Genomic DNA, 27,725 nt, shown 5'->3' on the forward strand with positions numbered 1-27,725 from the left:
AAAAGGGGAGTTGGACGAGAAACAGGAGAGGTTGTTGTCATGCCAACGAAGGTGTGACACCATACAGGAACAGCTGTCGTCATGGCAGCAGAGAGAGGGACAAATGAGCCGGAAGTGCTGCGCAGCTGAAGAGGAAGTGACGCGACTGAGGGAAGCTCTGGAGAAGGTCCAGCAGGAAACAAGAGAGCTGAGGCGCGAAAGGTGATGATTGGTTTACATCTACCATATTCTACTCTAGTCTATTCACAAATCTGTTATTCATCTGATTCTTAATTTGGTCCTACTCAAAGCTAGTCAGAAACCCTCCTCATATTGGGAAGATATTGTCAGATATTGAACTGCAATGTCAAATTGGCTGCTCTCTGTTGACCAATTACAGCTTCAGTGCACGGCTGCACTTTGCTTTTCTTAACCACAGACTGGTGGCTGTGCTAAATCCCTGGTTGGGAGATAGACTGTTTTGTTCTAATGTTAAATATTTACAACCCTTTTGTGTCTGAGAGCACATAGGGTGAGTACAGTACAGGCAGGAATCCTGTGTATGTGTTCTTGTCAATGCAACACCAAGGGCCTAGGACTTTCTCTGAGTGCAGAGTGAGTGGATCTAATAGAGTACTAGGAGCTGTGCCCAGTCTCTTATGTAAGGTGTTACCTCTCCCTGTGTGGTCAGCTCACACTGCCCAGCACACTGCTCAATAACCTTGCATTTACGGGTGTTTATCCATGTCAATACTTTATCTAGCTGTTTTTTTTTTGAGTGACTAAATGTTCCTGATTGCACTGTTTGCAGATAAAGTTGACAGAGCTCAGAGTGTTACATCGTGCTACATTTACCCCTTATCGGGAGATTTAAGTCAACATTTTCTAGTTAAAATGAGATTAAAACAGCATTATCTTATACACTTTTAATAGCAGAGGAAAACTGTTTTAGGCTTGGTGAAACTACAGTTTTCAGATCATCAAATGAAGTTTATAAGCTCGCATCCTTTATTATGTTTTCCCCAAAAATGTACACCTAACTTAACTTCAGGTTTTGTCTACATAACTCACAAAGAGAAATATGAATAATGGAATAGCATAAAAGAAAAATATGAGGTGAAAACACACGCACACAAGAAAGAGACATCCAAAGCCTCTTAAAAAAGATTTTTGAGTAAGTATGTACGTGTATCTTTCCATGCAGGACCTGAGAGGTCATCTCAAGCTGGGTCAGCAAGCTGAAGCTCATAAATCTATATGATATATGTATTCAAATAAACAGATCCTCTGTCTATTCAGCTTTCCGGTGCCACAGTACATATATTTTCAGTACCAGGCGCTTCGAATTATCCTTTCTCACTTCTTGGAAAAAATGTTTGTTGGACGAGCAACTGCTGGAGAAAAGAGAAAAAGGCTTTTCATGACCATATGTTTCTACTTGTATATCCTATGGTTAATATTTCATATTTGTAAGGGTCATAGTTTTTATTATAATGCATTATGGATGTATTCTTTGAGACCACATAAAAGCAAGACAAACCCCATTTATGCAAGACATTGGAATGGGTATTTCTTATGTGTGTCTAGCGGCTCAGTATTAGAGTGAAGATACTGACATCATATGAAACTAGAAAACCTAAGGAATCCATTGGTACTAACCATGTCATACTAGTGTGTCGCGAAGGAGGCTAAATAACGCTCCAAACTTGTGCAAGATTTTGGCGAGGAAAAACTGGCATGGCCATTTTCAAAGGGGTCCCTTGACCTCTGACCTCAAGATATGTGAATGAAAATGGGTTCAATGTTATTTTCTATTTCTCTGAGTCTGAAAATCCCTCAATGCATTACTTGAAAAACTGTACTGAAAGATTAATCATACAATGTACAAGCAGAAACACTTACAAATGTTCATGGAAAGCCATATTTTCTTGAGTACTTATTTACTCCACAGCTGTCTTTCTGTATTTCTTTAGAGCCAAATAGATGACAAATTTATATATTTGTATAGTATATCATATAAGTTTATGGGACAGCGCTGCAACCTATGACCTTCATCATGCAGTTGGCCTCACATAGGAAATACTCCTCTCGACATCTTGCGTAACAGGGGTTTGTTTTCTTTTTTCAGGATCTCAAATAAGTTCATGACCCCCAGCAGATGTCTCTCCTGTGTGTGTGTGTGTGTGTGTGTGTGTGTGTGTTTTCATTATCAGTTCATCCGTTCTTTACCATCAAAAGTTCCCTTATTGTCTTGTACAGTCAAAGTCAGCATCCTGTGTCTATTGTGTCATGTTGTCAAGGAGAAACAACAGTGAGCATTGCGTACAGAAATCTAAGTCGTTGTATTATTTAACAACTTAATGCTTCTTCGACACACTCTTGTCACAGCGTAGGAAAACACATTGCTACCGCCAGATGACAACTTTGTTCGGCTCAAAATTATCCACCGAGTTACAGACGTCTCTTTCCCAATGTAAGTCTACGGGGAAAAAGTCTTTTTGAGCCCAATGGCATCACAAAAATTGCAGCAGAATAATCCCTAAATATTTGAATGCTAAAACTCAGTGGTAGACTGGAAAGTGAAAGCTTGCCCCTTTAGGGTGCAATACTTAAATATTTCCAGTTGATATCATTATTTGAATACATATCAATGGCTTAGCTGGACACAAAGCGTCCTCAGCTGAACTGAATTCAGTTGTTGGAGGTATAATGGTCAGTGTGTGTGTGTGTGTGTGGGGGTGTGCGTGTGTGTTTCTAAATGTCCTTTCTTCAGATGTTCAGAGAGGCTGAATCACTGACTTGACTGTACTCACTTTATGTCCCGACCACAAGTATTCGCACATACGTACACGCACACACATTCCAAGACTTTCTTTTTTGCCCTCGTTATAAAGTCAAGAGATTTGACCACTTCCACTGACCTCCAGTGACCCATGAAAGGACACGCTGCGCCCTTGAACGGTCTTTCTTACACACTCACACAGATTTATACACTGTATGCTCCAGTGCTTCCTCTCACCAAGCCTCCAATATTAATCTCATCTGATTCCGTCTTTGTCCCCTTCCAACCCCTGTTATCTCATTCACACACACCCAAACACACACACTGACTCCACCCTCTGTGCCACCCTGTCACTGTACATCGCCCTCTGCCAACCCGTCTGTTGCATGACCTAACCAGAAACAAGCGTCATCTTTCCACCCCCGGGTGGACCCGTTTATGCAATAGCATTATAACTGTGGTAGATTGTTTTGTAGAGTTCAAATATACATCACTTGTGTAATAAGCCCTTTGCAGGATTATTATGGGTTAATACGGCCTTTAAACATGTTTATAGGAGGCTGTGGAAAGAGATAATACAGCTTTATTCCCCCTTCATGTAATGTTTAATCTACTACAAGCATTGTGCCGTGGTCAGATGTCGACTATACTATAAAGCAGGGGAGGGAATCACCATAGGCCCCACGATACGGTATTATCACGATACTTAAAGGGGCTCTATGTAAGATTTAGAAATTCCTTGTTAACAGTGACACATGTGGCCATTAAGTCAACGACAGTCAACGTCCTGTCACTTACGCTTGTGCTCACACTACGTAGACGCGAGCGAGCATCCGTCAAAACAGTGAGGCGACTGAATGGGATTGACAGCTTAAACCACAATATCACTATATATTTCACATGCTTTGCAGTAATGTTAGCTTACCTTCCCAATAGGAATTTTTGCCAGCTCAGGGTCCGTTTTGATATTAAAAACCAAACAAAGGTCCCTCCAAGAATCGAAGGCCCGGCCGATGTTGATCCTAGTTTTCCCCCCGACGTCGGTCACGTTCCTCTTTGCAGACAGGCTTAACTACAGTAGATGTAACTTTGTTTTTTTCTGTGCTTACGTGGAGTTTGTGTTGGAGTCTGAGTTGTGGTGGGGGCTGGTCGTTTGTTGCCGTTAGTGGTTCGTTGCACACTGTTAGCCCTGTAGCAGAGCTGAAGAGAGTAAAGGCACTCGCAAGTGTGCATGACGTCACATCCGTTGAATTTTCTCGGAGAAAAAACGGCCCACATTCTTCACATTAAAAGCAGTCTACAGGCTGATAGTGGAAACCCAGAAAGTCATGGAAGGTCTCATTTTTTAGGTTAGGCTGCAACCTGCTCACACACTGGCAATAAAAAACAATTTAAAAAGTTTATACATGTAAAAACTTACATATTGTCCCTTTAAGTCACAATACCATTTTAAGATATGCTGAGTATTGTGATAAGATATACTGCGATTTATTACTTTTTTTCAACAGCAAATTATGCTGTTTGTCCACATCTGTGTTTATCTAATAAGATTACAGTTTTCACTCTGTTCATCTCAGAGATTTCATTCAGATGTCTTGAGGTCAGAGGTTAAGAAACCCTTTGAAAATGGCCATGCCAGTTTTTCCTCGCCAAAATATAGTGTAAATTTGGAGCGTTATTTAGCGTTCTTCCCGACAAGCTAACATGACATGGTTGGTACCAATCGGTTTTCTAGTTTCATATGACATCTGTATCTTCACTCTAGCTTTAAGCTCAGCCCACTACAGCATCTGAAAGACATAGTAGTGGCTCGATTGTTAAGAGGTTAATAGTTTATATAATAAAAGATCGATACTTGATGTCTGTGTATCGATACAATATTGCCACGCAAAATATCGTGATATTTAAAGAAAAGAGTTAACACTAGATTCTTTTAAAATAGAAACCATAGCAAAATAAAAAGAGTAAATACAGAATGAAATAATGTAATGTTTTGTTCAGCTTTATAAATGGCCAGTTATGAGCAAAATTGGTCATCCAAAACAGATGTTTTTCAAATGAGGCACATTTGTATAATACTAAAGTCAAAACAAATTTAAAGCCAAATTACCGCTACTGAAAAACGTCACTCGGTCACAATAAAAAGGGCAATTTCCCCTCTTGTCTATATTGACTGCAGTTACGAATCTTATTATGTGGAACAATGCAGATGTTGATGAAAACCAGTTGTGAAGTGACAGTGAAAAGACAAGTTTGGTAACCAGCAGACAATGGTCTCTCCGGGGCAGAGCAGTGGGATTGTGGGGGAAGAAAGTGAAGGAAAGACATATGGGTGGAGAGGGATGAAGGAAGGAATGATGGACAGGGATAGAGAGAAGCATGAAAGGAGGGAAGGAAGGAAGGAAGGAGGCTGAGAGAGAGAGAGAGAGAGAGAGAGAGAGAGAGGGTGGGAGGCAGGGGTTGAGGGATTGTTGTAGGGAGGAGGGATGGAGGACCGTGACTGTGGTCGAAGTGGTTACTTCACACACTGTCTGGCTCTCGCATGCACACAGTCCGGGTCACAGGGGCCGCACACGATCCACGCACACATATGAAACACGACAGCTCGCCCTCGGTGCAACTGACACAAAGTTAAAAACAGACAGACAGAGTGAGAGAGGAAAAGAGAAGGGAAAAAAGAGTGAAAGTGGCAGAAAGTGAAGAGAGAGTAAAAGATTTAAAAGTCAAGAGAGGTCAGGAGTATCTGTGCGGTTCCTCATCCATCTGTTAAATGTGAGAGGACTTGTTTCAAGTGGTTTCAAGCAGTGGAGGAATGTTTTCGTGACAGAAATTATGATCCCCAAAAACTCTGTCTGTCCCTATACAGAGAAGTGGTGTAACGCCTTAGGCTTACACAATTAGGCTAATAAAAGACTTAATGTCAGCAGCACATCTATAAGATACATCATTCAGCTATATTTACGCTCTTCTGTTTCTTTATTTTCTCCATTTTTCTCCCAGAGTGGAAAGTATTATATCATCTTTGTCTGGGTCTTTTATTGTGGCTCTCAGTCCTTTTTATTCACTTGTCATAAATTTGCTGTAAATTCATATGTCAAAATTTTTACAAGGCAGTCCATTCCTGCTTTGAAAGTGCAGGCTAGTGTGAGAAGATTCTTGACTTTGAAATCTTAATCATCTTTCCAGGTGGAGAGTTATGTCCTGGGAAAAATAAAGGCTGCGTGAGATGATGTCAGCAGAGATTCCTGTTGATCTGCGTTGTTGATTCATACACAATAAAAACTATTTAAAATTGCCCTTGAGCCTCGCCGTAAAAATTGGATATCATTTGCAGTCAGCCTTCTTTGTGTGCACGCGAAGATTGTATCAGCACAAAGTGGAAAAATGAAACGTGCCTTTTGATGAGGCAGCCGCCGCTCACACTGCACACTCACACACACGCTACACATATACACACTCGTCTGTCCTTAAAAGCAGCCTGGCGTGTGAGTGAATGAGAGAGTGCTCCCAGATTTTCCCATCATTCCTCCCTGTAATCCCCCCAGACCTCCTTCTGAGGACTGAATTTGCACGCTCAGGCTCCCCGGGGGGGCACACACACGCATAGACACACACGCCAACACACACACACACGTGCACTTACAGGCTTAAAGTTGATCTTAAAACTTATACCTTTGCAGGGGTCTGCTTTTTTTTTTTGATAATCAGAGAGCCAGAATTTTATCTGACAGCGGGATACACACACGCAAGCACTAATGCATCAGCAGTTTGTTATATATTAAAAAGGCTTCAGCTTCTTAAAAGATATCAAATCCTTTTTCACCAGCTAAGACTTAACAGCAAAACCCCTAAATAGTCGGCGCTTTGGACACAAAAAATAGACAAAAATTGTCATTATCACAGTCGTCAACTGTACAATACTTTGTGCAATAATTCAACTGTGCAATACCCTGGCATTAATACTGAATTTGTACTGTACATTTCAAGAAATATTCTTATTTAATTCATATTTATACTATAATTGCATTTATATTTAACACACTTAATAGATCCCACTTCTCAGCATTTCGTATTTACTTATTTGCACTGTGATTATATGTTATATATTGTAAGTCTTTAATGCACATATTTTTCTATTCTCATTTCTTATTTTTGTTATTTACTTATATTTCTCTACATATAATGTTTTATATATTTTGTTACATTTCTTTATGTTTATATAAGAGCAACTGTAACATCCCAATTTGCCCCTGGGGAACAATAAAGTATTTCTGATTCTGTGTAAAGTAGAAATGTCTCGAGCCGATCCTCTGTATCTGGCTGACCAAAACCATCCCTAGAGTAGAGGTGTGCGTGCCACATAACTATTCCAAACCTATCTATCAGAAATGTTTTCACTCTGGTGGGTAGTTTCATAATGCCTTTTTTTTAAGCTCATATCTCCTCTCTGAATCCCATCTTTTAACAAGGCTGGGACACATTTAAATGAGCTTCAGGAGTCTGATCTTGGCATCAAACTTGCAACTTTTGGGGAGCGTTCATGCATGGCTGTCTGTCTGCATCTATTTTTGTGCTTCCCTGTGTGTGTGTGTGTGTGTGTGTGTGTGTGTGTGTGTGTGTGTGTGTGTGTGTGTGTGTGTGTGTGTGTGTGTGTGTGTGTGTGTGTGTGTGTGGGGTGAGTAGGCTGATGTGATTAGCCAGAGCCAGTGGAGTGAATAATATTGTGTCTGCCCTGACTAGGAAGAGATGGAATGTAGCCGCTTCTCTTTATTATACTGTAGATCATCCACTCCACCATCAGATATACACAGAGTCAAGTGTGCACACACAGACATCAGCTCACACACTTTCCTTATACAGACGGGCCCACTTACATACACAAAGTGCTATAAGGCTCATAGGGATTTTCTTATATGTATTGAAAGTAGGGCTGTCGAAGTGATGCGATAATAACAAGTTAACGCAAATTTGTTTTAACGCCACAAATCTTTTTAACGAAATTTGCGATTTTTAGGTTGTAGCGGACTCAGTTTTTAAGTGAGGTACTACTAGTTTCTGGCCTTATATGAAACTAGAAAACCTAAGGAATCCATTGGTACAAACCATGTCATACTAGCTTAGTCGTGAAGGAGGCTAAATAACGCTCCCAACTTGCACTAAATTTTGGTGAGGAAAAACTGTCGTGGCCATTTTCAAAGGGGTCCCTTGACCTCTGACCTCAAGATATGTGAATGAAAATGGGTTCTATGGGTACCCACGAGTCTCCCCTTTACAGACATGCCCACTTTATGATAATCACATGCAGTTTGGGGCAGTTTCAGCACACTGACACACTGACAGCTGTTGTTGCCTGTTGGGCTGCAGTTTGCCATGTTATGATTTCAGCATATTTTTTATGCTAAATGCAGTACCTGTGAGGGTTTCTGGACAATATGTGTCATTGTTTTGTGTTGTTAATTGATTTCCAGTAATAAATATATACATACATTTACATAAAGTATATTTGAGTATTATATACTTGACAAATCTCCCTTAAAGGTACATTTTGAACAGATAAAAAAATGTGTGGTTAATTTGCAATTAATCATGGACAATCATGCGATTAAATATTACAATCGATTGACAGCCCTAATTGAAATGTTCTCATGACATTGTGTATGTACATACATAATCTTTGAGAGCTCCCTCAAAGAGCCTTTTCCTCCAACTCTAACGGTATAAATATTGGTAGTAAACGCAGTTCCTTAACTCGTCTCTGGCTGGATTAAGATCCATGCTGCTTCACATCTTATCAGCCGCACCAGCTGCTGAAATGACATATTATATTTGGACAGAATATCAACAAATCCATGAAAGTCACCCTCTCTAGCTATCTCAACTCCATCTCACGCTTTCTCTCTTTTGCAGATGTTTCTTTTCCTTCCTCATCCCCCTCTCTCTCCTTCTCCCCAGAGACTGTTGGGAGTGTTCTTGTTAAATATTCTTTATGCAGCTTGACATGCTGAGAGGATCATCAAAAAACAAGCATGTGTAAATATTATCAGAGCTTTTTGGATCGTGACAGACACCGAACTAATGTTGGCTTACTTACTTATCTATTCAACTGCAGAAAGTGCTGCACAGGAAAAAGGGTTAATGTAATCTTGCGTGTGTGTGAGAGAGAGAGTATTTTACACTTACTTCACTCACTGGCTAATATTTCATGTCTGCTGCTGTCACTGTGTGTTATCTTTTAAAATATATCTCTGATTTTGTAATTGGTGTTAGAATATATGGATTTGTCGTGTTTTTGTTTGCATTTCCTCTATCTGGGAGGATCTTTGTGAAACTCCAGAAGCTAAAGCAGCCAGTGACTGTGAACATGTTATTTGGTGTCATATGGGAATCTTAAGGCATTAACAGCAGAGTGGTGATGGTTTTAGAAACGGATGGAAGACTGTTGGCAGCTGCTGTATCATGTAAGGGGAATGAGTTATTTGCTCCTAGGGCAGTTACTATTTGAGCATAGCTTCAGATGTTGCTGTTGACCTGATGCTACATTTATCTTGTCATTATACTGTGGATGCTATTTGTCAGATTTAGTTTAGTTTTTTAAAGGTACAGTATTTTTAATTTAAATATCCAGTGTGTAGGATATATGTAGATTTATTGGCAGAAATGGAATATAATATTCATAACTATGTTTTCATTAGTGTATAATCACCTGAAACTAAGAAGAGTTGTGTTTTCATCAGCTTAGAATGAGCCCTTCATATCTACATCATGGATGTATAATAAGACCTGGATACGGCGCCACCGCTCAGACCTTGCTTCCAATTCTTCAAGTGGCCACTCGCAGTATTGCAGCGAAAAATCCCCCTGTGGCCCAAAAAGCATTTCCCCAACGACCACCATTGTTGACAGGACACCTTGAACTGTAAACAAGGTCGATTATGACTCTTTCTATTATGAATTTTTGATCCATGGAGGTTTTCAATTTATAAAACTTTCCTCAAGCAGAGAAAGCGTTTTAAAAAACCGTGACATCATCTCAATGTAACGTCTATGGGCTGTGCGGGAGCTTGAGGGCGGGCCAGTAGAGGAAACACCACTGCGCATATTCAGTGGGCCGCATACCCCGGAAGTAAACCCGGTAGCTGGAACACTTTATGGCTTGTGGCAGACGAGCAATTCTCATTGAAATGAATAGGGGTCCTGGGGTCCGGTATCCAGTTCTTATAATACATCCATGATCTACACAGGGAGCGGGTCTTCTTCACAAACTCCGCCATGTTGCACCGCCATGTTTCTACAGTAGTCCAGAACGGACAAACCAAACACTGGCTCTAGATTGAGCCTTCCACATTTTTACATTACCTGATGTCTTGTTCTCCGACAAGCTTGGGAAAAGAGTGGTGAGCGGAGGGGTATTCAGTTGGTTGCAATCTGCAACCACACAGCTAGATGCCACTAAATCCTACTCACTGGTCCTTTAAGTTATAAGTACGGGACATTACCTTCATTACAAAAGGAGATATCTGAATGACTGAGTGTACGTTGCCCTGAGCATTCATATAGTGTTTGTGTGTGTTTACAGGGAGATATTGATAGAGTCTCATGGCAGAGCCCTGACTGAGATGGAGGAAGACTGCAGACAGCAAATGATCCCAAAGGTAATTCTTTACTAATACTAACTATAATCCTATTACTACTGATTACACAACAACCGCAGTAATAACAATCACAAACAAACTCAGTAGGTATGTCCAAGGCCAAATTTGCAGGATTGGGATCTGTGCTGATCCAGGCTTTTTATTTGATGGATCAGTATGTTCTATATCTGTTCCAACCCTACTGCTAGAAATGTCCCATTTTGCTATTTTAAAACACTGGAAACACAGCAGCTTTCCAACATATTTCAATTGCCTGCTAATTTTGATTCAGTCCAGCATTACAGGAACTGTTCACTGTGAAGCTGAATTATCTAGAAAAAAATTAAACATGACCCAGACATCCATATAATTAACTAAAGGTTTTTTTCCAGTGCAATCAAATTGTTCTAATGTAACTGGATATTGGTTATTTGGTCTATAGATATACTGTTGTAATTATGTTTGATGAACTCTAACAAATCAAAACATTGCTCGTAGTGACTTTGGATGCATCAGTTTAGGACTGGCAGACATTTAGTTCCAGTCTGTTGAAGTAAATAGACGCTAGGACGGCATCCAAGCCATTGTCACAGTTCAGAGGAGTTTAACAGGGAGGATCCTGACACACACAATGTGGATAAGATTACGAGGCTCCAAGACCACCAGTCTGTTTGACACCAGATAAACTGAATACACTACACACACACACACACACACACAAAACCAATCTGTGTTTTATTAGGAAAACAGTGTAGTAGTGTCTCTTGCACTGTCTGCCTGTCTGGCTGCAAGAGCGACTGAGGTTTAGTTGAACGTCACAACAAAGATGAAATTTCTCCCAAAAAAAAAAGCAACACTGACAGCCTGTCCCTTCAGGCCTCCCTCCAAAAGCCACTCCCCCAAAATTATCATTACGAACATGAACGGCAAACATGGCTATTGCTAGTTCTCACAGCTGTCAAGCTAGCAGCTTGTGGAAGCAATAAGTGCACAGGCAGAGTGCACATAGGCAGGTAGGTAGGTAGATAGACAGGTAGTCCGTCCAATCATTACATTAGGGCCAAAGGAAATGATTGGACGGGTTTATTACAATCCTGCGACAGCCGCAGATAGCGTTTTTTTTTTTCTTTCTTTTTTTGTCAAAGCGTTTGATTTATTGATTGCTGTCGGGATGTAATGAGAATTTCAACAAATATAACAAAAATGTATTTGAACAGCACTACTAACCATACCTTTAACATCTAATACCAGTAAGGCAACTGAAGGCCAGCTAACTCACTGATCGTATTCCATTTATTCACCCCACACACACACACACACACACACGCACACGCACACGCACACGCACACGCACACGCACACGCACACGCACACGCACACGCACACGCACACGCACACAGACACGCACACACACACACACACACACACACACACACACACACACACACACACACACACACACACACACACACACACACACACACACACACACACACACACACATACAGTTATTGTTCATTATGGGCTTCCTGGCTTATACCCATGGAAAGGAAGTGGTCACTTTTTACATTCAAATGGCAGCTGTGCACACACACATACACACACAAAAGGATATACACACACAAACCATCCATGCTCCTCACACGTACATTCATCCAGCAAAGAGGAAGTGGTGTTTTCTCATTTGATCCAACACACGCAATCTTAGCTATCTCATACAGTCTGTCAAACCACAAGCATAACACACACGCACACACAGGCTCAAACACACACACTTTCACACGACAATCTGTCTGTTTTTTTCTCTGACACCCACATCCACATCCACTATTTCTTTTTTTTTCACACTCGCATGCATAAATGCACACAGGCATACACACTCAGATAAACACACTCAACCACAGTGATCCCAGCCCGTGGCAGTGCCGCTCAGTTTGTCTGATCTTCTAGAAAACAAGGTAGCCTTGGCCAAGCCTGACTAAAAATATGTCACATGCAACTTCGGCCCCGCTCTTTCAAGAGCCAAATCTGGTGTTTTATGTCCCTGACAATTCAATTTTTGACTGCCAGAGTTTGATGGCAAGGCCAGTCACACAGCTGTCATTGTAGCACTCTGTGACAAAGCTTTGCATGACCACAGTCCCCCTCACATATTATGAAAAGGGTTAAGACATTTCTATTTGGAGCTTGCACCAGCTATAATATATAACGCAACATTTAACAATAATAATATATTTTAGAGGTTACTGTGGGTAGGACAGCATTTCTTTGAGATTAAATATATTTACAGAAGCACTGATGTGTTTTAAGAGTTAGAGTACAATGCCAAATCTTTTCATAAACCTTCCCTGACAGCCACAGAAACTTCAAAAGCTTTTCATTAGACAAATTCTTAGGTTGTGTGGGTGTTCTGTAACCAGCTGTTTGATACACCACTGCTGTCTCTGCGCTTCTCGTTAAACTCTGTGATAAAGCTTGGTGTGACCTTCCTCCTTCCTGTTTATATCATGAAGAAATCAACACTTCACGCTCTCTTTTAGGACACTGAATTAGAGACGGGCCTTAGGATGTGGGCTAGACTGAACTCCTACTTGGGAGTTTTCATCACACGCTATATGTGGCCTATATGATGAAAATGCAGTAGTGCTGTCATTATTGTGTGTGAGAATGAACACACACTCTTGAACTGGTGCATCCTTTGTCTTTGTCTTTGATTTTGTAGCTGGCTGCCGCCCTGGAAAAGCAGAGAACTCAGCATACATTGCACCTGAGGGAGCAGATGGAGGAGCTTCGCAGGGAGGCGGAGTTAGAGCTGACAGTTGACAAGGAGAAGAACCAACTTCTGCTTCTACAGTACCAGCGAGACGGCGCACAGCTTCGGCAGAAGGTGCGTTGTGTTAATTGAAAATGAAAATAAAAATGACCACTGTGAGTGATTTTTGTTCTTCTTTCCTCTCCTTTGGTTGCTTCACTTCCCTCTATGTCCACTGTCTGTTTCCTCTCTGTGACTTTCTGCCTTCCAGGAATTTAAGACCAAGAGTTTTTACTCTGTTTCTGCATGTAATGCTTGTCTGATCAGCCTATCTTACTGTCTGTATTTCTGCCTGTGTTGCATTTGCGTCATTAATTCCCTTACATGCCTTACGCATCGTTGGAAACACCATTATGAACACACACTCTACAGAGACACACACAGGCATGCATGCAGACAGTGTGGATGACACTGTGGTTAGTGTCTGTGAGTACTGAGGGGGATAAAGAAGGAAGAAAGACAGAAAGAGAGAGACATTGAATCCAGACAGTGGGGGTGAGACAACAGAAAACAACGATACATTGGTTGAACTGGCTTCCCACTGTTACCCACATAACTGAAATATACATTATATATCTGCCCACAGCATAGACGCTTAGAGTATGAGTAACAACCAAAACACAAAAATCTATAATTTGACATATAGTGATGCATTTCCATAGTGTAGTAAAACTGGGAATTCTAGCTCTACCCCTTCAGCTCCCACTGTGTCTGGCACTGCATATTCCCCCGACCACCCACTTCCTGTGCAAAATCTAGACGAGGTAACAGAAAACATGTTGCGCCCAAAATATGACACAGACAGAAACCCCTTGAAGTCTGGTAACATTTATGTCATCTTGATTTCCCTGTAATCTTTGCAGCAGATATGGGTGTGTCAGTGTAAAAACACAGGCTGTTCTCATACACCGTTCGTAGCTATACCTACGAATAGTATGCACTTTCGACAATTCGTATGCAATTCACAATATCGCGAATCAGGAAGTAAAAGAGAGAGGTCGGGGTGGATGGGTGGGTCAAAAAACACTCTGTGAAACCAGAAGTTAATGTTGATTTATTTGTCACGTAACTTCCGTACTTAAGTTATGCCACTTCTGTAGTTATTTTAACCCAAACCATGATCTTTTCCTAAACCTAACTAAGTAGCTTTGTTGCCTAAACTTAACCAAGATGTTTCCGAGAAGACAAAAGTTTATACTGTATGCATGTAATGAGGGGAAATTGACAAGTGTTGCTGGACATTCGTAGGAAAACGCACAAAAAATGAGGAATAACTTTTCGTAAGATATCATACAAACCTTTGTTTGAGGATACGTTGAAAAACAGAATGCTGAAAAGCATCATTTCTTGTGGTATTTGAGATTATCACAGGTGGCGATTAATGAAATTCACAAATGAATGAGCAAAGAGCAAATCATCCAGTTTCTTTGGTGTTTCTATCCATTTAACCGTTTTTAACAAAACACGTTTAAATAATCAGAATTCAATGAAAATGTAAATATCCACAAATTGGAAACTGTTATTTATTCTTCTCCAGCTAGAGGATAGAGAGCAGGTGCTACAAGGGCTGCAAGAGGAACTGCAGGAGGAGAGAAGAAACAGGGTGGAGCAGAGGAGGAGGACAGAGGAGGAGATACACCAGGAGCTGCAGCGCTCCCAACAGCAGGAGGCGCTACAGCTGAGCCAAGCTAAAGCTGATCTACAGCTGGTGACTGAGAGGAATGCTGAACTTCAAGAAGAGGTATGTGTGTATGTCATTGTCTGTGCATGTGTCGCTAATGTTTCCCCATTGTGTGGTGTTTAATTGTCCGCACAAGAATAAGAAAGAGAGAACAAAGTTGTCATGTAGTACATGTGAAAACAAAGAGAGATTTGCGTTTGATTTATAATATTCTACTGGTGTGTTTCTGTGCCAACGCTATTCAAACAGAGCTGGATTAAATTTAGTACGTTTGTGTTTGTGTGAGTGTGGTCACCGTAGAAGGAAGTGAGTGAGAGAGTTGAAATGGAGAGAGAGAGAGAGAGAGATAGAGACGGACAGAGTTAATATTTGCTTTGGCAGCAGAGTGTGAAGTGATGGATTTCTGTGCCAGCACCATCCAAATGGAGCTGAAATAAATTGTGAAACAAAAAGTGAAAAGCACATAGGGGGAAGCAGGATGAGGCGTACATGTGAAGAGCCTGAAGGCAGGAAGGAATGAAGGGTGTGTGTGTGTGTGTGAGGGAGTGAATGAATGAATGAAAGAGAGCGAGGGAGCAAATTATGAACAAGAACAAAAGACGTGACGGGAAGGAGAGCATCCTAAAGTGATGAGCAAGAGTGACTTTGCTAGACATTTTCTGTGTATGTGTAAACCTCAGTCTTTGTAGGTGTGTGTTAAGGGGAGCAGTCACGACACATCTCAACTGTCTGACCACTAAAACACGCACGCACACACACATACATACACACACACACACACACACTTTTTGCCTTCTAGCTTTAGTTCTCATTTCTCTTAGATTGTATCCTCTTTTTCTTTTTTGTTAACTTTCTTTTGCTTTCATCTACTTCATAATAAGGGAATGTGTTGTCACAACTTAGAATGAAGTTGGCCAGTCATTTTTTGTGTAAAATTGCATTTAAAGCTGTGTTAATTCATATTTTGGTCACATAGGGGCCACAAAACAAGCTGTGAACACAACAATCACATATTGGCACCTAATGTAGATAATATGGCAAATGTGCTGGCAAACAGTTGCCTATCAACACATCCAGCAAACACGGAGCAACATTAGCTTCAGTTTGTGTCCATCTGATGAATGTAAGTCCAATATTTGCTCTCTTTTTAGCTCTGTTTTTGATCTCCACCAACTTCTTAGGGAAATATCTGGCTCTTTAGCTGCTAAATGCTCCACTGTGTTCACTTGCCAATCTCTAACTGTGCCATTAGGTGCTGGGCAAGGCCTATTGAAGGAGGCTAGGACATTTTGTACACTTTGTAGGGCTGTCACTCGGCCTGAATGAAATGATTGGACGGACTGCCTGTCTAACTGCGTGCACTCTGCCTGTGCACTCATTGCACGTCACCAGAGTCGTCCACAAGCTGCTAGCTTGACAGCTGTGAGTATTAACAATAGCCATGTTCATTGTTTATGTTCATTATGATAATTGTAGGGGAGTGGCTTTTGAGGGAGGCCTGAAGCAACAGACCGTGTGTGTTGTTAACTTGGTGACTTTCTCTATTGATTTAATGACTTTTGGAGCTAGTACTGGCAACACTGGGCTGGGATTTTTGGTTGAATAATTTAAAAAATCTAGCTTACTCTTGCTAGTTTCTCAACATTACCAACCCCAGCTTTAATATTGTAAAATCAAAAATCAAAAACATACAGCCTTAGAATCCTAAATACACATAAAAAAGTCAGCGCAGCACCATAAGCATTTCGCGAGGGTGCCAGCAAATCCTCAATACAATCCTCAATACAATACCAGTGGAATTATAAATTAGGGGGCAAAGATCCCACTGAATAATTTATTTTGCATTGCATCCTTAACTGTTCATATGGTGCACAAATGTGACTATACTGTCCATTGTGAGCCACAAATGCAGCCACCACAGAGGATTCATTGAAGGCTGCAAACAGCGTGTCTTTCTATTAAACTATATAGGATAGGATGATGCGTCTAAGGTGGATGCTTTGGTAATACATAAGTCAATCCATCAATGAAGGTGGGAGTCTAGAAGTCTAGAAAGGTCATTAAGTCAAGTCAGTGCCTCCTATCCTTTCTCTCAGCACTCCTTCATCGTCCTCACTGTCTCATCCAGCTCAGCTTTGTCCTGCTGCAGTCCGACAGCCCTCTAACAGCCAACACGCTGTCTCTTTAACCGCCTCCCTCTCGGAGAGCCTGTCCAGATAGGTTCAGCCAGTTCAAGGTGCCCTGATGCCAATTTCACAGCTGACATGCTCTTTTATGTCATTCATGGACCTTCAGCACAGCAGCTCCTTCCCCCCACCACCCTTTTCTTTCTCTTCTTTCTCATCTAATTTAAAGGGGCCATTTTTTTACTGTGCTGTGTCTGTAGTTTTAGAGCAGATCAATCAGTATAATCCTTTAGATGACCTTTGATTTTTCTTTCTTTCTTTCTTTCTCTCTTTATGACTTTCTAGCCTTTTAACGCTGTCCTTCAGTTCTGTCTCTAATCATCCCTCTCAGTTCTTATCTAATTCAGACTCAAGCTTCTCTCATCCTGTTCTTTAGAACAGTTGTATTGATCTTTGTATGTTTGTATGTGTGTGTTGGTTAGAGATAATCAGGTTTTGATCATGACCTTGTGATATCGCTCTGTTGCCAAGATACTGTTGCAATTTCGAGGCATTTTCATCATTGAGTGTTGGAGCATATGGGTGACCTTTCACCCAGTCAATTTTTTTAAGATCAATCTCTGTAAGAATCATTATATGACTGAACAGAAATCTGTTCTAAAATCAATTTCATTTCCACAAAAACTGAACAGAAATTAAATATAAATCAGGATGGTAATCATTTAAAGGACACATTTGCCATTTTTTCCACACTTGTTTATAAACTTTGTATCTCATGGGGCGCCTCTACCAACAAATACTGAACCTGATGATCTTATGGCCCCTGGTTATGGTTGTAGGTATCCAATTGATCAGCACACCATTGTCACCACTAAAGCTGAATTTCCACTGCATATTACGATTCTCACTTTTGGTAGCAGATACTTTTCCACTGCAGAAAGTACCCCTCCAATGTGAATTTAAAAAAATTGCAGTCACTATTGATGGTAGCTTGACTATTTAAGGTTTGTGCAGGATGTTCTGTGTTGCGCAAGTGACGATTCTAGTGAAGAATCTCTCTGACCAATCACTGGTCTGTAGTGTTTTAGCTCCACCTTCTAGTATCGGCTGAGCTTGTTTGGAGCCTCGACCAAGGTGGTACCAAAAAAGTACCAGGCACTATCCACAACTTTTGCCAATGGAAAAAACCAAAAAATAACATTTCCAAGTGAGTCGTGTCAAGTAGAGCCGTGACGTACCATGCAATGGAATTGCGGCACAACCTTGAACAATACTTCCCATAATTACCTCCACCAAGGTTTCGGTTCGGTTTGTTGGTTGGTTTGTCTGTTTATCAGCAGAATTTCGGGAAAACTACCAGTCGGATTTTCATGAAAGGTGGTGGAAAGGTGTAGACGAACCTATTAGATTTAGGGGTGGATTAGCCTTGGCGGAGGTCTGCTCTCTCCAAGTGCCCTTCTAGTTCATCAGTGCAGTCATGATTAAAAATCCAAGTCCTGTATGCTCTTCTAAGATGTCCGGGAGGTTTTCTGTTAGTCTCTGAACGTTTGGATAGCCTTTACCACTACAGTATCATTAAACATATTAATTTAAAGGAACAGTGTGTAACATTTCGGGGGATCTATTGGCAGAAATGGATTATAATATTCATAACTATGTTTTCATTAGTGTATAATCACCTGAAACTAAGAATTGTTGTGCTTTCGTTAGCTTAGAATGAGCCCTTCATATCTACATAGGGAGCAGGTCCTCTTCACAGAGTCTGCAATGTTGCTCCGCAATGTTTCTACAGTAGCACATAGCAGACAAACCAAACCCTGGCTCTAGAGAGAGTCTTTCACGTTTTTATGCTATTTGAAACCACAGAGTGTAAAACCGTGGTACCGCCAGTCGCCGTCTGACTTCCGTTGCTTCTAAAGTAGTATTATTATGGTAAGGATGGCCTTTGAGCGAGGCAAACGGCGTTACCACAGTTTTGCACTCGGCGGCTCACGTTACAGCCGTCTTGGAAAGGGAGGAGTGAGCGGAGGAGTACTCAGTTGGTTGCAATCTGCAACCACACCACTAGATGCTACCAAATCCTACACACTGTAACTTTAATAGCAATACATGTGTGTGAATGGGTTTAGTCAAACCTACCAGTGGCTTTATTGACAAAATGAAGTAATTGAAATGTTTATATTATGTGTAAATTATTATTTGCAGATGTTTTTTTTCTCTCAGTGCTACAGTGTTTTGTTTCAAACTTTTACAGTCTATCTCTCTAGCGCCAACACTACCTCCAGAAAAAGTTAATAAATCTTGTACAAGCATGTCATTCTATGGCTGATACAGTACGGAGATGAAGTAGGAAATTAGTAAAGCTTAGATGTGTAAACATACTCTGGTGGTGCCCCATTCAGTCTGAATCCCTCTCCTCTCTCACTGCTTTGCTTTGTATTTTCCTCTCTGCCCCCACCCAAACTCTTTCTCTCTGTCTTTCTTTCTTTATGTTGTTTCTCTGTCTCGTCTCCCTCCCCCTCGTCTCCCTCTCTGGCTTTGTTGCAGATAGACCAGGGCAAGAGGGAAAGGTCACTGTGTCTAGGGGAAAAGACACCTGACCTTTAACCTCCCACTAATAGCACTGAGGTCACACAACAAACAACACATGCAAGGTCAAAAAGTAATGTGTTTGTGTGTGTATCTGTGTGTTATATGTTTTAACTGTATTTGGGTGTGCTAGTCCCACTTAATGCAAGCATAAAAGCACGCACTTTACATGTTGATTAGGGTCTTTGACTGTGCTTTGTGCATATGTGTGTGTGTGTGTGTGTGTGTGTTGGTGCTGGAATGTGGTTTACAGTGTTAGATTAAAAGCAGGGGCTCTGTGGGTCTGCGTGTGACTTCCATCTAATAGCCCTGTAATCCTGCTCTCACTAGGAGCCCCTAATGATGGCTGTCTCTCTCTCTACCGCTAGACTGGCATGCAAAGACATCACACGCATACACACGCACACATACGCTGGATCTAACACATGCCTGCCTATAAACAGGGCGGAAGGAGACTCACACTCCAGGACTTGCATACTGTACACACATACAGAAAGGAAGTGGCCAAGCACATGTGTGCAAACTGTCACACACACTCTCACAATAATTGCATACAATGGCATAAGGCGTGACACACTACACATGGAACATGGATATCGTGGCATATAGGCACCTATAAACACATACACATGTGTTGACAATTACAGACACATAAAAAGAAAACCATGCGCAAAATATGAGCGTAAAAAGAGAGTATATATATACACATTTACTACAAGTCTTTCATCATTTGGGATTTCCCTCAATCTCACGACCAGATTTGGACATGCACGCACAGAGACTGTAGAGCTGTATGTATTTTACATTGGCAGACAGACAGACATGGGAGACACAATGTCGATCACATTCTGTACATACTAACAAGTCAAGAGTGTTCCTCCACAACACATGTGCACACATTGTTTCAGCACCTGGCATTAAAGCAATACATACTATATTTTACCCTCAGAATCACACACACAGCGCCCAGTAAGACAACATATGTTTTGAATCATCCCTTAAAGGAATACCTCACCCCCAAAATGATCATTTGTATATCAAATACTCACCCTGTTACCTTGAATTCTTGATGAAAACTTTGTTTTTCCTTGCAAAAATGGATAAAATCCTTGATGAACTGAAGTAAATGTGGGCGGCGTTTAACAACAACCTATAGGCTCCGCCGCAGGTTCAACATGCTGAATTGGCCGAAAAACCTCGGGCAGACTAGAACCGACGGTGCGAAACACGCCGCAAAACCTCACCAACGACCCCAAACTGTCCGACGAAGTTAAATTAATTGCCAATAAAACCAATTGATCCATTGACACAATGATCAGATTCAATACACTCAGGGGTTTTGCTGCTGCAGCCTTACTTGGTCTGGTATAACCAGTAGCTTATGGTGGCTAATGGCAAATTTTAGATAGATACTGCTGTATAACTGGCATCTTCTACTTGAACTACTGGAACTATGTAAATATATTTTGGTATTTCCCATTATTCTGTAATTCTCACATGCTGAACAGCAGTAACGGTGTTGTTTTGTTGTTTTGTTGTTTTAAAAGAACATACTGTATGTGCCATATGTGACAGTTAATAACGTATGCAGTGTACATGACATTAGACTGCCAACAGGAATCTGTCTGAATCTTTTATTCAGTATCTGTTAAATTCTAGCATTTAAGGTTGTCACCCGACCATTTTGGGATGCATACAACACATATCTGTTATCAAACAGCAGATGGTCGAAATGACGTAAACCATTCAAATGGCACGTGTTTGTAATTAAATGAGCCAGTGAGCAGTGTTTATGGCCATGCGCCATATTGGTAGAAAATACATGTCAAATGATGAGAACGCTATGATGGGCCCTGCGAGAGCAGCTTTTTCTTTTTTAACTTGGGCTCAGGACTTGAAGTGAGCAGCTTTCCCTTTACTGTCTGTCTGTCACGTAACAAGAGCTGTATCTTTTAATCAGATTTGATTCAGTGAGCGAGGCTCTATTTATCAGGAGGCCTAAAGATGTAAACAACATAATGAATCACATGTTAACCTCCCAACACCAACATTTTTTGTGTATTTTGTTGATTCTGGAAAGAAATCAACACATCTGCATCTGTATGAATAGTTCATGTGTTTATATTATATTTGAGTCTGTAGCTTGTTGTGTCTGTATGCTATTCATTGGCGATTATGTATTTTTGAGTTTATTAGTGCTTGATCCTGTGCTGTATGTGCTATTAATAGGATACTGGATTAATAGTGGAGCGCTGTGACTGTGTTAGGGCGGCTTGCTTGGCTGAGTGGGTCTTGTTGACCGAACCTTTTTGATTATGTCAGTTTCTCAGTGTCCAAATTGTGTGTTTCTCACTAATAAGAATGTCAATCTTAAGATATTAGAACAGTATTTTCGCACAAATTGTAATTTTTATATTTCTGTTAATGTACCAGTTAAACAAACAAGATATGACAAGAACATGTAAATAAGTCAGTTTTAGAAGTGTTGGTCAGTGTGTTTTTGAGCTTTGGACAGAGCCAGGCTAGTGGTAACCTCCAGGTCTGAGAAGTGAAGCCAATGCAGAAATGCTTTAAACTTGTATTCTTTCTAATAGCCAGCAGGGGGCGACTCCTCTGGTTGCAACAAGAAGTCTGATTGTATAGAAGTCTATGAGAAAATGACCCTACTTGTCACTTGATTTATTACCTCAGTAAACATTGTAAACATGAGTTTATGGACTCAATCGCTAGTTTCAAGTCTTCTTCAATACAGCATGATGTTCATTTAGTAAATAATGGTCCCATTTAGAGTCAAATAGACCATAAAGCAGGGGATGCTTTAGGGCGTGGCTACCTTGTGATTGACAGGTCGCCACCACGGCATTGTCCGGTCTGGGAGTTGTCCGGTCTTTTTGTCTTAGAGCTTTAACCCTTTCACAGTGTCTTCTCCGTTCATGAAAGTTAATTGTAACATTTTGGTCGCCTAAAAATGTCTTATTCTCTCGCGTCACTTCTGGTTGCAAAAAAACAAGATGTCGACGGCCAAAATGCCGAACTCGAGGCTTCAAAACGTGAATCCACGAACCAATGGGTGATGTCACGGTGACTACGTTCACTTCTTATATACAGTCTATGGTTTTCTGTCTTTATGCTAAGCTACGATAAACACGACCTGACTCCAGGTCTGTACTAAACTCACATATGCGTTTATATTGATTTCTCTTCTCATTCTCAGAAAGAAAGCGAATTTATTTCCCAAAAGTTATCCTTTTCTTGGCTTGAATACTACACATGAAATGACTTTCTGAAATTATATTTCTTGTTCTGCCCCCTCTTTCTCTCTCTTACCACCCTCTAGGTGGCGTTACTCCAGGAGACAGTAAGAAGGGAGTGTGAGGAGAGGGAGGAGCTGACTGCTGCTCTGTCTCAAGCTCAAGAGGAGCTTCTTGGGCTGCGGTCCCTGGCGTCTCATCAGGGCTCCTCCTGGTCTTCTCCACAAAACCCCATGGAGAGTCAAACAACCCCGGGGAACAAGCAATTCCATCTCCATAGTCAAACCCGGATACCTCTCACTCGCTCTTTAAACTCCCCAAACACACTGCGACCCTCCCCTGCCTGCACAGACAAAGACAGAGGCCAGGGCGCAGATGGAGGAGGAGCAGGGAGGAGTTTTGAGTCTTGGAATCGTGGTGGAGAAAAAAGACGAGAGGGGACACTGCCCATACTGAAGGCCAGCAGTACAGTGAGCGAAGTCAAACGTAAGGTCAGTTTAGCGATGGAGAGGAAGGAGAGACGGTAAAAAGCAATCTGAATGAAGGGCCATATACTCTATGTATTACACGTAGACTGTATATAAAGATGGGCGACGCATCTCCACTTCCTTCCACCGTACAGAAGTGAAGCCAAATATAATAAATAAATATAACTGATATCTTGAGATTTTCACATAATTTGGGGCCAGAGTTTGCGCAGAAATGATTGGGCGGAGGAGCCGCGGTATCAAGGTCACTCAAACCAATCACGCGCCACGCATGGCCGCAGCTTGTCAGCTGAGAAACTACCTAAGAACTACCTAAAAAACATAAACCATCTTTGGGAAAAATGTATGTGACGTGTACTTTTAGTTTGGCCCGTCCCATCCACTAACATGGTGGAGGTGGGATTTATGACCTGTACTGCAGCCAGCCACCAGGGGGCAATCACAATGTTTTGGCTTCACTTTTTAGGGAGCTGTCATGTCATTCATCTTTATATACAGTCTATGATATTACATAACAGTTATTGCACCTGTTTAGAAATATTTAGATTTATTTATATTAATCATATTATTTTGATAGTATTTTTGTTGTTCCCTTAGAATTTAATAATACATGCTATTTAGTCAAATATCCCTCTAATTAACTAACTATAAAAGTCACACACACACATACTTATGTACACATTAACACACACTTTATAAACAAGACACAACTTCTGAGGCCTGCTCGTACAGCAGTAAACTCCCCAGACACACTCTCTGACAGACATGCACTTGTTTTCTCACAACCTGACTCACGCAGCCTCCGTGGCACGCACAGGATTTCACAGACAAACACCCACGCACGCACATAGTATACACGCACGCACACACACACACACACACACACACACACACACAGCCTGTCACAAGGGCAAGGCTGAAGGAGCATGACAGCATGTCCCTTACCACCCGTGGACACAAACAAAAGGCAGGCAAACACAAAAGAAACTGTAAAGGCAAGCACCCCCAGACACGCACGCACGCACGCACACACGCACACACACACACACACACACACACACGCACGCACGCACGCACACACACATGCACACATAACAATTACCCAGCCCCATCAGGCATTGTGTGTTATTGACATCATTCACTCCATGCAAGGTCTTTCCATCCCTCCCACCCTCTCTTTCTCTCTTCCTCTACATTTGGGATGAATTGGCATGATGGGAGAAAAGTGTGAAGTGTGTGTGTGTGTGTGTGTGGCATGGAACTCATTTCCCCGCTTACTGGCACACATGGAAAGCGTTTAGTTTGACTTCCCCGTGTCCCTCTCTTCCGACCCATCTGTGAGACGATGCACGTGCACGTCGTTTCGCACAGAAAGGTGGGATGATAATGATTTTATCCTGCCAGCGTTTCCTCTGTTTGCCAAAACACACACACATGGTTTATCTGCTCAAAATCTCGGTCCGTGCGGAGAGGACGTTCTGAAATATTAAACAATGAACATTCAGTGCCATTAAAACCTAATTATCTACCTCCTTTGTTTTTGTCTTGAGGGTTTAAATGGAACATTTCCTACTACAAATGAACTGGTTCATTTTTTTTCTTCTGGTCATGAATTCTTGATAAAGACATTTATTTAGGTTTTTAAATAATTTGATAAATCAGATTTTTAATTTTTCTATTAAATCTTACTCCACAGTTAATCCCTTGCTTCCCCTTTATGAGAAACAATACATATTCCACTTATGTGACAAAGGTGGCATTTTCTTTTGTGGTTTGCAGCTGACTTCTTGTTGCCTTCCTGTATTTCAGTGAGTGATTGTGTGTGGCCTTGTGTGTGTTTACTCATTGCACGAGACTTTGCCGTGTGTGTGTGTGTCTCCAGTGAGTGATTGTTTCCATCCTAACACCGCCATCGCTCACTTTTTTCAATCAAGTAATGTCACTGAAGGACATCGATTATATGGTCATCATCACAATGTAGCGTGTGTGTGTCCAGATGTGTGAAAGAGGAAGACATTACATGCTGGTGAGAATGTGCTGTGTATGTGATTGCAAGTCACAGTCTAAGGGTGGTTGATTTTTCAATATTAGTGCCAGTTTCTGTACCAAAAATATTATTTTCTAGATGCTTTGAGGAAGTTATCCTACCAAACTCTGTATTATTTTAAAGGTACAGTGTGTAGGATTTTGCGGCATCTAGTGGTGTGGTTGGAGATTGCAACCATCTGAGTACACCCTCAGCTCACTCCTCTCTTTCCAAGACTACGGTAACGTGACCCGCCGAGTGCAAAGCCGTGGTTACGCCGTTCGCCATTTCCTTTAACACAATACATAGATATAGAATACATGCATAGTCCGTTCTTGACCTTTGAACCAGTGGATGACAAAACAGTCTGAACTTAAGGTCCACTACTGGCTTGTTCTGACCACATCACATGGTCTTCATCAGCGGATGAAGTTTGCTCAGTTGTCGTTAAACTGTAGTTGTTTAAATTTTCCATTATTCTGAGCACATGTCGTCCATTTTGGCTTAAACGTTGAGCTTGACAGTTCATTCTCTTTGTCAACTTCAATTTAGATTTAAATATAGTACTGCAGGGATGACGTATTTTGGTAGGCCAAACCAGAAGTTAGAATCACCCTGTTTCATCTTGACAAAAATCCAATGGGATTTTTACATTTGATTTGGGATTGTTGCAGAAAATAAGCTCTGTGGCAAACAAACGTTTATGATACTTACACGTTTTGTTCAGCAAGATAATCTTCACAAATGAACACCACTTTTATGATTTTTAAAGTGTAATGCAATCGCCATTCACATGACTTCACGTCACCACCACTAAACTAAAGGAGGACTAGTATTTGGCGTTATGATGTTTAGTTGTCTAATTTATCCACTTGTTTGACACCAAGCCCTATAGATCCTTTTCATGGCAAACATTTTGACTTGTCAAAGCAGGAAAAGCACAAGTGGAATTAATAACGTTAATGATGGCTGAACTATATTTAGCTGCTTCAGTTCCAGGGCTCTTGTATTGTGCATGCTGTCTCACTGTCACACTGACATGGCTTACTGGGTCACTTGAACCGAGCAGAGCCATCATTAATGTTACTGTTTACACCTTCTACTTTGACAAAATGTCCCAGACTTATGCTGCTGACCTTTTGACAACTGCTCACATTCTCCCTGCACATGTATGCACTTCTGACCTTTGACCTTTCTTTTTATCCCTATTAAACTTCCTCCCACCGTGACCTGCATGTCTGCTGTGTATTTGAAGAGACAACCTCTTCCTATGCCGGTCAGAGGCATTAAAGGACCAGTGTGTAACAATTAGGGGCAGCTATTGGCAGAAATGGAATATAATATTAATAAGTATGTTTTCTGTAGTGTATAATCACCTGATAATAAGAATCGTTGTGTTTTCGTTAGCTTAGAATGAGCCGTTTATATCTACATAGGGAGCGGGTCCTCTTCACGGAGTCCGTCATGTTGCACCGCCATGTTGCTACAGTAGCCCAGAACGGACAAACCAAACCCTGTTAACTTTTCCTGCTTGGGCCGGAGTCGATAACGTTACTCACTCACGTCACCGCCGCACTCTCTCTCTTGCTTCACCACTCACTTCCCACGTACACACACACATTCTAAGCACTGGCTCTGCTCCAAATGACCTACGCAATTCTTACAACAACTGGCTCTAGAGAGGGCTGTTTGCGTTTTCGCGTCAGCCACCGTTCTGTAGCTCTACCAACACACTTGGCATACGGGAGAAGCTACAGTTGGTTGCAATCTCCTCACCTCACCGCTAGATACCGCCAGATCCTACACACTGGACCTTTAACACACTACTCTATCCCACGATACACACTCTCCCTGGCGTTGACACACTCACTGTGTATGGTCTGACCACACACACTTTCTGCCTCCCTCAAAACACAAACACAACTCTCTCTCTCTCTCTCTCTCACACACACATACATCTGTCTCTTTGTCAATATTCTTTTGATCTCTTTGTCCTTTTTTCTTATTCAACCCCTCTAACCCCTCTCTCTTTTTTACTCCTACTTTGACCTGGTATCCTTCCTAGTTTCTGTGTATGTGTGTGTGTGTTTGAGGAACAGCCATGGGGCATGTATGTGAGAGAAATGTGGCCTGAATAGATACAACTCCTTGAAACACTTTCTACATCTTGATATGTGCGCACAACATAAAGCCCAATTACGTTTGACATGAATGATCGCTATTAAAACACCCAAAATGTAATCACCCTTAACAAATGCCCACAAACATTCATATGTAAACAACACCGCGCATGCCTTGCGCACACATTCAGAGTGTGATCTCCTCGCAGTAATTATCATAGCAGGGCAGGCATGCACACG

General features: G+C 41.4%; 1 protein-coding gene across 1 annotated transcript; it reads left to right on the plus strand.

Moving 5' to 3' along the window:
• LOC141771414 (uncharacterized) lies at window positions 1–27,178 on the plus strand. Its single transcript, XM_074641675.1, has 5 exons — window positions 1–201; window positions 10,338–10,413; window positions 13,115–13,279; window positions 14,742–14,945; window positions 22,938–27,178. The coding sequence occupies exons 1-5, from the start codon at window positions 104–106 to the stop codon at window positions 23,376–23,378; spliced, it is 984 nt and encodes a 327-aa protein (XP_074497776.1). The 5' UTR covers window positions 1–103; the 3' UTR covers window positions 23,379–27,178.
• The last annotated feature ends 547 nt before the right edge of the window (window positions 27,179–27,725 follow it).

Source organism: Sebastes fasciatus, chromosome 7 (genome assembly GCF_043250625.1).
Source record: "Sebastes fasciatus isolate fSebFas1 chromosome 7, fSebFas1.pri, whole genome shotgun sequence".
NCBI lineage: Eukaryota > Metazoa > Chordata > Actinopteri > Perciformes > Sebastidae > Sebastes > Sebastes fasciatus.